The sequence below is a fragment of the Anabrus simplex genome, chromosome 10, assembly GCF_040414725.1.
Source record: "Anabrus simplex isolate iqAnaSimp1 chromosome 10, ASM4041472v1, whole genome shotgun sequence".
NCBI lineage: Eukaryota > Metazoa > Arthropoda > Insecta > Orthoptera > Tettigoniidae > Anabrus > Anabrus simplex.
In genome coordinates, this window is record NC_090274.1 from 82,578,229 (window position 1) to 82,592,610 (window position 14,382).

The following is a 14,382-nucleotide window of genomic DNA, read 5'->3' on the forward strand; positions in this document are numbered from 1 at the left end:
AAGAATTGTCCACCAGAGAGACGACGGAATAAGTCTTCTGGACGTGGAATAGGAAAGATATCTGTGTCGAGTTGTGCGTTGACTGTAGATCGAAAATCGCCACAAAGTCGAACATTACCATCAGGTTTCTTGATTACCACGAGTGGAGTAGCCCATTGACTAGAAGTAACTGGTACAACAATTCCAGTTTGTATCCATCTTTCTAATTCTTTCGTGACCTGGTCTTGAAGTGCTAGGGGTACTGGACGAGCTTTGAGGAAGCGAGGCTTAGCTCCGGATTTCAGCTGTATGTGAGCTGTATAGTCTTTGGCTGTTCCGAGCTGAGAGTCGAAGACTTCAGGAAACTGCGCTAGGAGAGCGGTAACGTCAGAAGTAGGATGCAATGTAGATACGACGTTAATGTTGTCATGTATCTGGAAACCAAATAAGTTAAATAGATCCATGCCCATAATGTTTGATGCAGTGTAGTTGTTAACTACGAGAAGAGGAATGGCCTTCTGAATTCCTTTATAACTAGCCTGAAGTTTGATTTGACCTTTGATGTCAATTTTCTTCTTGTTAAATGTCAGGAGCTGGATGTCAGCTGGAGAGCATGAAGGTGAACCTAAGTCGTGGTAGGTAGTCAGGTTAATAATAGAGACAGGTGATCCAGTGTCTAATTGAAAATCGACAGATCGATCAGAGAATGAGAGAGGAATGATGATTTTGTGAGAATCCTTTGTGGGAAGAATAAGATTGATCTGATCAACTTCCATGTCTTGGCGGGGCTGTATATGCTTCCGGCGTGCTGCAGTAGTCTTAGCAGGGCGGAGCGAACTTTGACAGACAGTCTTAATGTGTCCAAGTTTATTACATCGTTCACAAGTAGCTTTGAAAAAACGACAGTCACGACGTTCATGATGCCTGAAACAACCTCGGCAGGAAGGCAGGAGTTTCGAGGTGCTCTTAGAATTGGGCTTCCGTGTAGCATTACGAGAGAGAATCTGGCGAGAATGCTTGGTGGAGAGCGCCTTATCCGTACGGTTCAGTGTAGCAGAGTACTTGCGGGCCTGAGGCGAGACTTGTGCAACTTCGTGTGGAGAAGCTATGGCTGCGGCAGTCTTGGTAGTAAGTTCATAAACCGTAGCAATACGCTGGACGTCTTCTAAAGAAGGGTCACTCTGCTTGACAGCGTCAAAACGTATTTTGTCTTCAGGAGTATGTAAAATTATCATGTCCCGAATGAGAGAATCAGTGTAGGATGAACCACAACCGTCCTTGGAGCAGATGAACTGGCAGGGTTTAGCTAGACCACGCAATTCAGTTATCCATTCAGTATGTGTCTGATGGGGTTGCTTTCTGCTCTGAAAAAATTTATAGCGAGCAGCCACCATGTGAGGAGCTTTGGCATAGTGTTCCGTGAGACGGGCCAGGAGCTGCGTGAAGGGTACCGCAGCTAAGTGTTCTTCCGGACTTAATTTACGTAGTAATTCACACGTAGCATTGCCAACCGAACTAAGAAATAGTGCGCGGCGGCGTTGATCATCTGTGACAGAATGGCAGATGAAATGCTGTTGTAAACGGGCTAAATAAACTGACCATTCTTCCTTAGCTGGATCAAAAGCAGAGAACGGAGGAATAGCTGATGGCTGTGTAGAGACAGAAATAGCTTGAATGGCCTGAATTAATGCTGCCTCTTGTTGTTGCATAAACTGTTGTTGTTGCTGCTGTAAGGCTTGGAAGACCGTAGCGAGTTGTTCCGCAGTAGCCATTGCGAGATGCGTGCAAGAAAGAGTAAGGTAAGCTGTGTGTCAGAACTGGTTGGAGTGTCGTTGTTGTTTAGCACGTCGCCGTAGAGTTGACAACTGGGCCTGTTGAATTGTAGTGTCGTGTTGACCTCGTCGCTATAGAGTTGGCGATTGGGGCTGATGACGTGTAGTTTGTTGCTTTTTACCTCGTCACTATAGAGTTGGCAACTGGGGTCGAAGAATTGTAGGCTGTTGCGTTTTTACCTCGTCGCCATAGAGTTGTGTTGTAACCAAGGTTGAAGTTTACAAAACACAACTTTTATTGCTTCACTTTATGATATTTACACAAATAACTGAAATTTATCTTGAAGCAAAAATGAATATTGAATCTTGAGAAAAGTTTGTCTTTATACAATATGTACAGGTTTACAGTCTTTATATATACTTCTATCTTGAAAAGATAGTCTTGTGAATTGACACGTTGATAGTCGAGAACTATCTGGCACACTAACATAAATGTCTTGAGAGAGTCCTTGTTTGTGGAAGTGCCTGAATTCCTAAAAAGCAAGTTCAATTGATTGAAGAAATTCCACCTAGCGAAACTAAGGGAGCTTGCATAAATTAGGGAATGAAAATGGCTTGTAAAAGAATTACGGAACATAGGCAGCGGAAACAGGTAAGGGAGCGGTGACCAGAGGTGAAACCTCGTACTGCCAGAAATTCAGTCCACCTGGTCGAAGCACATTTTCAAGAGGAGTAGCCTCCGTGCTCGACGTAGGGTGTATTCTGGAGCTGGACACCGGGGCAAGTGGGCCAGTGAGCAGGCAGGGAGCTCCTATTTATAGTGCACTCGATGGTCAGGCACGCGCACTGAGGGCTGCGCGTCGAAGCTAGCAGAATGATACACAGGCGCGCGTGCAGCTGGCTGGTGGAGCGAGACGGGAGCGCCGGACATACAACATTCTGGAAAACAAAATCTGTGGTAAGAACATAGTGTTAATATTTCTCACTGTGTGGCAAAAATTTTAGAACAGTTATAACACTTGGAAGTGGTTCAAACAATCTCTGTGATTTTATTGATATAATTGGACATAAAGTCAGTTAATATGATTTCGTGTTAATGTCTGTGGCACCTTCCTTCCTTCCTTCCAAAATTCTGTGTGAGGTGGTTCCAATCCATCTCTGGTAGGATATCTTCTGATATGCCTAGAAAATGCTTCCCACCTTACATTAGGTTCTCAGTCCTGTACATATATATATAAGTTAGTTTAAGTGAAGATATGTTTTATACACTAATTTTAGGACCTCAACATAATATTTTAGACATACAGTTGCAATATTGTACATACTGACATATGCCAGTTCACGTTAAGACATGCCCCATTTGTATGTGACTAAATGCACATCATCATATGACATTCCCTTGACAATGCAATTTAATGAAAGCTTCATCATATAAATATGTATTCATGGTTCAGCTGAAGATGACCTTGCATGTGGGGTCGAAACCGGTCCTGTAGCTTAATATAAGCAATAAACAAGTATTGATTGGTGGAAATTCTTTCCTATTTTTAATTGTGGAATTCGTCAATACGGAAATGAAGATTATAGATTACGATACTGAGTACTGGCCGCACTTAAGCGACTAGTGAAATTTTGAAAGTAACTGTAATTCTTGGAAGTAATGAATTATCATGCTTATTTGTTGGTGACAATATTGGTAGATGTGTGTTATGTGCATACCTTATATATCTTAATTTTCCACAGGAAAATATTGAACATGTATCAGAAATTATACTTCTGAAAAAAGAAGCCAAATCAGAGTTAACAGAGCCAGGGCCAACACAGGAAAACTCATTTGAGGTAATGTACATAATTAGATAAGCCATTGTCAGGTATTGAAAATACCAATGTAATGGTCCGTTATTGGACATTATAAATTTTCCAGCTAACTCATTCTTGGTTGCCTGCGTTTCGCCCTCATGTGCTAAGTTAGGCTCGTCAGTTGGGACTTAGCACACCACCCAAGACGCAAGGCTAGTGCATACCATGGAGGCCACTGCATAGGCTACTTGAAGCCACCAGCAGTGCCAATGCACTATGAGAGCTATGTCTCATTTTCAAAAAATGATGCCTGCCTGGCCATCAAATGATGTAGATGTAGATTCCCATGAGGAACCTAAATTATTTGTCCCGAATGAGTAAATTTATAATACCAATGTAATGGTCCGTTATTGGACATTATAAATTTTCCAGCTAACTCATTCTTGGTTGCCTGCGTTTCGCCCTCGTGTGCTAAGTTAGGCTCGTCAGTTGGGACTTAGCACACCACCCAAAATTTATAATGTCCAATAATGGACCATTACATTGGTATTATAAATTTACTCATTCGGGACAAATAATTTAGGTTCCTCATGGGAATCTACATCTACATCACATGGTGTACTAAACTTCGGATAACATGTGTTTGCAATAAGTGCAATGACAGCAGTTCTTAACTCTTTAGAAACAAAAGCTGAGTTAAGAGATTGCTTAATTTTAATACTATGTACTGAAGAAAATAAGAATGTAATACTTCTCAATATACAGCGGTGTGCATAACTAATTTCAGAGGTTAGGTTATGTACTTTTGCATCTTATTAAATTTCGGAATTGCTGTTCCCACGTAAATTGATAGTAAATTTCTTATCATTATTCTACAGGGAGCTTCAAATATATTTTCCTAATATGTGTGCAGTAAACATGGGTTAGTTCACGCTGTTTCAAAGAGGAAACTGAAAATGTTTGCAGCAATCCCCTGGACTGATGCTATTACAATTTTTAAGAAGGAAATGGAATATGCACATCCAGACTATTGGTATTAGAAAATACGTGTTAATGAGTAAGCCGCTGCTTGGAAAACATCTGCGAAAAATGTTTAAACGAACCGATTGCTGTTTCATTCTAATTTTAATGTTTTTTTGTATAAGTTTAGTATCTCTCCTGACTTGTATGGAAAATCATGCATAACCTTATAAGAAAAACCTTAAACTGAAGTGGTTTGCATTCACCAACAATAAATTGTCATAATGAAGCACAAACTGTAACTACAGTAGAGTGCATAAGGTAGATATCTCCTTCTTTTATTGCTGTCATTGTGTAAGTAACGTATGATGGTACAATTTATGTTAATACTTGCAAGAATCACTGGAAAAGGTGTCCTGCCTATTGAAACCTCGATTTAAGGTAAACCCCCAGTTAAGGTTAAACAGTAAGTTCCCTGTAAAAACGTTAAATAGGGGTTCTGCTGTATATGTTGGACGTACCTTACATGTGATTGTTAATAGGGTTGTTTTCTCCATTCTATTCCACTTCGAGATATGTACGCTTCTTGTTGTACAGAGTCAACCTCATCTTGTAGTTCATTATCAGAGACTTGGAACTTATCATTTTCTTCTCCCTCATCAGTTTTTTTGGGAAACACAAAATCAGGATCAGCCAATGCATCATCAGCTTCCTCTTCATTTTCACTCTCACTAATTTCGTACAATATATTTCATATAAATTTCTCATTAGCCACTGATGTCCAACCATATTTGAACACTGAGGCAATGCAGCACTCTCTAGTCGTAGAGGTAGATTCTTTGTGTAGTGACCAGCAAGTAGGGCAACATTGAAATTAATTGATGGGTCCATTCGACCCATTCATAATTTTGAACAGGTAGAGTAGTCAGCAGCCGAATAATATTTTTAAATCATGTCAGTAACTACTAAAGGAGATGAACAAATACGCAAGGTTTTGGGTATATACTGTCCATATTTTATCCCTTATAAACAACTGAATATTAAATCTGGGTCGATGCGAACCATTCAGAGTAGAAGAATTAAATGGGGTAGAGACGAGCCTTCATGAACATGTCCAGATGATCATAATAATTTCTAACTTCATTATAAAGCTACAAGTGGAGCGGAGCTTATTTGTGCATTTAAGGAAGTGCCTTCACATAATCAGATGCAATCAGCTTTAGGGCAGTAGTAGTGTTTATAAATTATGTTGTGCAGTATGGTGACATTGGGTACGATTATGGCAATGTGTTTTTATGGTTTCTTTGTCTAAGCTTTCAGGGACAAGGTGATATATTGAATAGTTTTGATTCCAGTTTGGTCTTATTTTATAGTGATCATATTTTCAAAAGTGTCCTTAAAATATAGTCATAACATTATGTCTGTGTTGAAACTTTATAAATTTTAATTTTGGAAGCCTTACCTTATTGACCATTTATGCTGATTTAAATAATACTTTGCTTCAGTTCCATTACTGTTAGGTACTGGTTTTATGGAGGTTATTCTTTTTCCCTCCAGTAAGTCTTAAAAGTCTTGAAAGCTTTTTAGATATATGTCCTGTCCATGTCAGTGTGAGGATGGTTACATAGTTCTATTTCCCTTTCAAAAATCATTCACCACTACTACCACACTCCTTATTTTAAAGCATTAAATCTAAGTTCCTTTGAAACAATGTTTTCATATGAATATTCTCATTTTCTTCAAGTAGTTCCTATGTCTTCCACAGAGTACTGTGATGCACCGCTAGGTGTTGTGTGACATCTGTCTTTGTTCTGAGGCCATACAACAGCTGATACTGTTCAAACATTCTTTGCAATATACATAATGTGTGGCAGTTCATATCATTGCTACTTGTGGTATATTGCAGAAATTGCCCATTTCATGCAGTGGCATGTTAGCTTGTTGTTAGGACAGTAGTGTGAATTTTGTACAAGTTGTTCTTTCAAGCTTTGCTTTTACAAATTGAGGGAATTATCTTCACTATAGAAAATTTCCTGTACTAATTGATACGTACGAGGATGTCACCATCCATGTGGTCATCTGACAAGGAACTGCTTGGGTGCTACCAGACCGAATGCAATGGAAACTGCTAGGATTATCACTGAAGATAGTTGTACCGGGCGGTACACCTCCACGCCGCTAATTCAATCATTGCGCCAGTTGAAACTCCTCTACTGGAGAAAGCCTGAACTTTAACAACCACATTAATTCTAAGGTTTCTCAGAAGATGTCTCTACTGTAAATTTTAAGTGTTTTGAACTATGTCTGTTTCGATTTGTATTTGTTATGGGTTGGCAGTATAACCCTTCTCTTTCCGCCAGTTTTGAATTCGACCAATAAGTAATTTCTGTAATTAATTTTCCACCAATCCTAGATGTCTTCTTCAGTGTTGACTTGTAATCTTTAGCCGACCAATAAAAATTTATGGGCGGGTTGTTATCATTCATGAAAGGTCTCGAATGTTCCACGAGGGTATATAAACTGCTGATTTTTTGGTCTCGGGGCCACTTCAGTAACATCTTTCTCAGTGTGTAAACATATATAGCAGGGGGCAGGAAGCGCCTCTTTCTTCGGGCAGCAGTTCATCCACAAGGTAATGGCCGTTTAATAACTTTATTTCTTGCTAGCTCAGCAGTTTAACCCTCGGGGCAGGTTCGAAAACTTTTCCCATGTAACCTATCTTTAAAATGTAATAGAAACTTATTAAAACTTCGGCTCTTTAACTATAAATTGGGATAGAGAGTGCTAACCCTCTCGAGCTCCCAATCCTATTGTTTTGAGGTGACTTTGTTTTCACAACCGTTTCTTCTTTTTTTAAATGTAATAAAGTCTTCTTATACAAGTCACCTCTTTAGTATGGGATTATCCCTTGTGTATACGGCCTAGTGCCAAATAGGTAAAAGTGTATTAGGAGTGCAAGTTACGCCTCCAGTCAAGTTGGAATTTTGGGCCATATAATTAACCTGTTTTTTTTACTGAATAGGCCTCAGTAGGTTGGGTATCATTCCCCCTGCTCTTGTGTGCCCGGAGGGCAGCTTGAAGGTGAAGTTTGGTGTGGCCTTTGAATTGGCTTGAACTTTGAGAGCGGGTTGCTCTTTCTTAAAAATGTATTTTCTGTGTGCCTCGAGCAGGCTTAACTGGGTAATTGGGAGCTAGTGCTCCTTGGCATGATTGGGGTTTTCTGCCCCTTTGTTGAACTTTGTACATTGGTAAAGTTGGGCTCATTGCTCAAGGATTGCGTGTCTGGGGGCTCGAAGCCCAAATCCATTAACAAATTGCAATTGTACATTCTTAATTTGTTGATATGCTACTGAGTACCTGTTATACTTGTTATTTCTTGATCTTGAAAAGAAAATATAACCTTTGTTAAATTTTAAATTAACTTTAATTTCGTAGTTGAGACCTGTTCCACGCAGCACCTTCTTTCACCTCTGCTGTTCCACAGATACCTCGGAACAATAGTAATTGTGCAAGTACTTAAAAGTATTCTTTTAACAGTAACCTGGAATATCAAAGATATCGAGTGTTTTGAAATTCAGACGGAGACATCAAGACATCACCTAACTCTAGTAATTGTTACCAATGATACCAACATTGTTACACAGTTCTCCACAGCATGACACTATTTGTGTTGTTTGTACTAAAAAAATGTCATCAAAATAGCTTGGTGAACACAAAGGAGTCCAGAGATGACTGTGCATGTTGGCAATGCTTAAATATTTCAGGCATTTTCGGATGTGGCAGAACTTGGAACACGTCTGGCAAATAACACAAAGTACAACAAGAGACTTCATTTATTTTAAAACATCACTACTCAAAAATCACAAGAATTACAAAAAGTAATTCTTCTTGATGTTGAATATTAAAGTATTTTTGAATTCAAAATCAGCATTCACAAATTTTTACAGTATAAGTATATAACATGCCTTTGCTGGCAAGATGTAGTGTTTACAGTGCCCTATGTCTTCTGGTATGGGCTAGAATACAATTGTTGCTTTCATTGACCTGTCTCAGTCTCTTCCTTGGCTTTGACAATATGAAAGTGGCTGAGGTACGAGTGATGCTAGTAATGCCATTCGGTATGCAGCCAGTTCCTGCTATGAATGGTGTGAAAATGTCGCTCATAGGGTCGGTTGGTGCAGGCGTTTCAGTGGGCTTGGCAGACAGATGTGCAGTTGCAACTTCTGGCTCGGTGAGGAAAGCAACATGAAACTACCTCACTCCTCATTTCCCTAGTACGCCTCTTCAGTGACACCTAGGCCATCTATGACAGCTAATGGTGAACCTGTTGAGGATCCGACCTGCCTTTGGGCTGAATACCCAACATACATACATACATACATACATACATACATACATACAAGTATATAACACTTGGAAGATATTCATCATTGTCGTTGGAAGGTGTGGAACATGATTTAAGTAACGCTGAAAGGAGATATTAGTAGATACTATTCATGGTTTTGTCGGCCACCACCACCACTTGTCGCTGGGGAGAGGCCTTTGCCACTCTTACTAAGAGTGCATGCCTAACCTCACATGACCTTACTAGGCTGGAGATTTGAAACATAGGGCTTATTCAATAGTGCAAGCTTAACCAAACAGGCGTAGATTCGACTCGTGGCCTAACATCACAGGCCCTGATCCAATCCTAGGCTTAAACTTATGAGGGCATTACCTTTACAGACTCAGATTTAATGCCAAAGAGTGTTAGCTTAACCCAACTGCCAATGTGATTAGGGACAAGAGTGCCAGCGTAATCTAACACACACGGTTTTGATGCCGAGCCTTACCTTACAAGGACGTTGCAGACACGAGTTTGAGATTTGATCCCTGGCTTAAACTACCTAGACAGGATGAATCATGGTCCCCAGGGGCTGTTCAATCTGATCTTCGAACAATATGGTGGCTATACACATGGTTTTAATAGGACTAGGGAAATTGTGTATGGCGTAATACATTTGCTTTCTACATAGGGCCATAACATTGAATGGTATATAATATAATTTCGTGTGGCTATTCTTAGCCGAGTGCAGCCCTTGTAAGGCAGACCCTCCGATGAGGGTGGGCGGCATCTGCCATGTGTAGGTAACTGCGTGTTATTGTGGTGGAAGAAAGTGTTATGTGTGGTGTGTGAGTTGCAGGGATGTTGGGAACAGCACAAACACCCAGCCTCCGGGCCATTGGAATTAACCAATTAAGGTTAAAATCCCCGACATGGCCGGGAATCAAACCCGGGACCCTCTGAACCGAAGGCCAGTACGCTGACCATTCAGCCAACGAGTCGGACACATTGAATGGTGACCTTAGGTCATGGAGCTGAGCAACTGCAAAAGGGTCAATTGACTAAAGGGCAAAAGGGTTAAATGACTAAAGGACAAAAGGGCTAAATGGCTAAAGGACTAAAGAGAAAAGGGCTAAATGGTTGAAAGGCTAAAGGGACTGAGCTATTGTTTAGGGCTCGGAGCTGAACTTTGAACAAGATGATGGTATGAGACTAGATAGATAGTGAAAGGTTAAATACATGTGCATTATTCGTAGGGATATACCTTTATAAAGCTATTCAAGGTGTTGGAGCCGAGCGGCTGCAGTGTCAAAGACGCTAGCGTGTGAGCTGATGTGTAACGCACTGTTAGCTTATAGTGTTTGGAACTCTCAGTTTTTACTGTAACATTTTGACATTATAGATGTGAATTCTAGAGACTTATAGTAGTTTACAGTATTGTTAACATAACTTAGAGAATGAAACTTTATGTTCAGAACTGAAAAAAACTGTTTGCACTACACATGACTGGGAATGGAACCCAGGGCTCTTCCCCTTTTCCCTGCTGAGTATCATGCTATAGAAATGACTGCTCTGTGAAAGCATACATTTCATTCAGTACACCTAACGTTTGAGCTGTGAGAAATTAAAAAATCCCCACCCTGACTTCGAATCAAACTTTGCACTCCTTCGCTTGGTCTGCTGACCATCATAGTAACTAAATAATTGTGCATTTAATTCAAAAACTCCACCCTTTGTGCTACAAGAAATTAAAATACTGCTGACCTGACTAGGAATTGAACCAGTGGCTCCTTTACTTGCGAAGGAAACAAGCATGCTAAGTAAATGACTGTACATTAAAGGTTTGTGTGCTTAATTGAAACACTTCAATTTCCTTTCGAGGTGGGGACAATAATAATATTCTTTTTATGTCTTACTAACTTCACTCCAACATTTGAAATGTTTGCAATAACAATAATAGTACTGCTGGTTACCCCTGCCCCTTTCATTTAAATAAAGCACGTTGAAGAATGACGTCTTAACACTAGAGGTTGCAACAACTAGTCCAAGAACTTGGGACTTTTATCTACAGATCTCTATTAATAAACTGTGCTTATGCCATCTGGTGTGAAGAGAAATTTTTAAAAGTAATTTGCTTTTCCTAGGTTTCATAAACTGAGTTGATTATGTTTTATTTTTATGTTCAACAGTTTACTACACTTCCATCTCTGTCCGCCAACTTCAAATATTGACCAATAGGACATTTTGTATATTTAATTTTCAGCCAATAAGAGCTTTGTTGTACCTATTTTAATTACCCATTAAGAATTGGGGGGGGGGAGGGTGTCGGGCCTTAGCCCAGAGTTTTCTTGAACCTCCCTCTAGAGTGTATAAGCTGGCACATTTTTTGGCCAGATTGTGTTATTGATCCTCCAGTCTACTGAGTGTGTGGTAATAGAGGAGGCGGGAGCTTCTTTCCCATCACTGAGGATTCCATCAGATTAAGGTAATGGCAGCCATTTCATAACTGATAGCCTTTGAAAGCTAGCTCGAGAAGAAGGTTTCCAATCTTTAATTATGTAACCCGAAATTTCCATAACGTCAAATGCTATTTCCAATGTAAATTTCAAACTAGCTGAAATTAGGGAATAAAGAGTGCGCTACCCTCTCAACTTCATTTTGAGGTGACTGTTTCATATTTCTGTCCATGTAGTCACCTCATTGCCATAGGATTAGTCTCTGTTGCTTTGGGCCAGGAGCCCAAATAGGGTTTAATCTTTAATTTCAAATTTCAAGGAGTCAATTTGAATTTGGGCCAGTAATTGAACCTGTTGTTTTTTCTCAAAGGCCCAGTAGAATGGGTATTCGATACCTCTGTAAAATTTAATATCTTTCTTGTCTGTTTAGAGGTTAGACTGTTGAGTGTCCAAGACAATAAACACCTTTCGAATTGTGTAATGTAACTTATGCCTACAGAGACTTTGAACGTGTAAAATCTATAGAGCAACCATACTCTGGTTATAAATGTAAAACTTAAATGGTGCCTTGAGAAGGCTGTAAAGTTATAAGGTTTAGATCGCAGTCTCTTAGACAAACTGGTAGAGCAAAGAAGCTCTGATTGTGATGTAAAGGGTATTGGGATATCCGTCTCCTTGTTTATTTTTTGTAAGGAACTGCAGTGCTCTTGGAGAGTGTGTGATTAGGAGGCTACCTCCCGAAGTTGTTGTCATTCTATTTTCTAAAGTTGTTACCTAGCTTGTAAGAAAATTTGGTACTTGAATTTATAAAGTTTTCTGAAAAACAAAGAAAAGAAATTAAAAGATAGCTGAGAAAATAAATATAGCTATAATTTTAAAGTTTTAAAATAATCTTCTGATTTTCCAATTAGGACCCATTTATGTCCGAACCTTCTTTCACCTATGTTATCCACGGAATCCCCATAACAAGTGATAGCAGAGCATGGTTGAATGGGTCTTTATTAAGCCCCTTTTGACGGCTAAACATAGAAAGTGAAAGTTGGTGTGTACGCCAATGTACCACTCTGTTCCCATTGCCCTTTGCCTTCAGCATGGACACCACCACATGGGACCTGCAAAGGAGTGTTCCTAGGGCTCTCTTATATGCAGATGATGTTGCACTTGCTGATAGACCCAGACTGGGACTTCAGCATGAAGGTGAAGATTGGAATACCTGTTTCTCACGATACGACCTTAGAATGAACAAAAAGAAGGCTGAATACCTGGAGTCATCTGAACCATCTAATGGCTCTATCCAAGTTGATTCAGGTACCTAGGATCTTGCCTACAGACTGATAGTGGTGTAGTTGTTGAAGTATGAATTATGATAAAGGCAGCATGGATGAGATGAAGGGAAGTCACAGGCATACTCTGTGACTCATGGATAACAGTACGTCTGAAGTCCAGAATATACTGCATGGTACTATATCTTGTTGCTGTGTACGGTGTTGAATGTCGATAGACTGAGAAATGTATGGAGTAGCAATTATATAACATGGGAATGTGTATACTCCATTAGTTGATTGGCATCACAGTCCTGCATCACGTGAAAAAGACACCGTTCACCAGCAAATGAGCATCACACCCATCACTTGTGAGGCATAAGATATGTCACCGATGGTATGGTTATGTCCTTTTGCAGTACCTGACGCACTTGGCAATTTCACCCAATCCTTTGAAATTACATTGATGTGCCCACATGTACCTACAATAAAAATAACTTTGAAACTAAGATACAAAACTCTAAAACTAGAAATGCTGCTGGGATTGGTAACATTTCTAGACATATACGAAAGTCATTTGGTTGAGATGTAGAACCAAATCTGTAGTGCTTATATGATTAGTGTATGTATGAAGCAGCTATACAACATGAATGAATAATAGTGTAGTAGCATCCTGTGTATAAAGAAAATATGATAAACATAAAGCCAATAATTACACACTACCAGGCGAGTTGGCCGAGCGCGTAGAGGCGGGCGGCTGTGAGCTCGCATCTGGGAGATAGGGGGTTCGAATCCCACTGTCGGCAGCCCTGAAGATGGTTTTCCGTGGTTTCCCATTTCCACACCAGGCAAATGCTGGGGCTGTACCTTAATTAAGGCCACGGCCGCTTCCTTCCAACTCCTAGGCCTTTCCTGTCCCATCATCGCCGTAAGACCTATCTGTGTCGGTGCAACGTAAAGCCCCTAGCAAAAAAAAAAAAATAATAATTACACACTAGTCATCTTGACTGGTGTTGCATGCAAGCTCTTGGAATGCATTTTTTCTGATTTTATTATACACATTTACGAAATTACCAACTGGTTTGATAGTAAGTAGTTCAGGTTTAGGTAACATTATTCCACTGAAGCTCATCTTGTAGATTCCAGCAAGTTATAGCAGATATGTTAGATTCAAGGGGTCAAGTGTATCACGATTGACATATCTAAGGCTTTTGATAGGGTAGATCTTGGGAAACTACTGACAAAACATAGTGCGGTGGACTAGATAAAATAGCGGCTAAATGGGTGTCTGTAAGGATGTGGCAAAATTATTAGAGTAAGCACAAAAAACTAGGAATTGAGCACATAAGATGTTACCAGTTTTTAAGTTGATGACTTAGTATTTGGTATGCATCCCCTTAGCTTTCATGAGTGACTTTATTTAACTGGGCATACCCTCAGGCAGTATTTTACGTTGACTCTAAATCATCTTCTTGAAACCAGATCTGAATGAGCTTCTCAATCAGGACAATTTTTGTCCTTACGTTTGTATTTCCGATTTTTTCTTTGTTATTGCCAAAGATTTTCTATGGGGTTCATGTCTGGACTGTTTCTAGGCCAATCAAGCACTTTTACATTGTTTTCCCTCAAACATTCCATTACCTTTTTTTCTTTGTGTAAAGGAGCCCCATCTTGCGTAAAAATAAATTCACTGTGGCCAAACCACTCTTGCACCTGAGGTAGCTAACGGGTTCTTAATGCTATACTGTTCATGTCCCATGGTTCCTTCTACAATATATAACGTCCACAGCCGTACCTAGAAAACATACTTCAGACCATCACTGAAGTTG

At 39.8% G+C, this 14,382-nt stretch overlaps 1 protein-coding gene across 1 annotated transcript in view; it reads left to right on the top strand.

Annotated features, from left to right (window-relative positions):
* LOC136881879 (uncharacterized) overlaps window positions 1-14,382 on the top strand; it is a 47,821-nt gene that overhangs the window by 14,337 nt on the left and 19,102 nt on the right. The window contains exon 3 of the mRNA XM_067154322.1: window positions 3,495-3,590. Coding sequence (XP_067010423.1) covers window positions 3,495-3,590 — 96 coding nt within the window. The remainder of the gene's footprint in view (window positions 1-3,494; window positions 3,591-14,382) is intronic.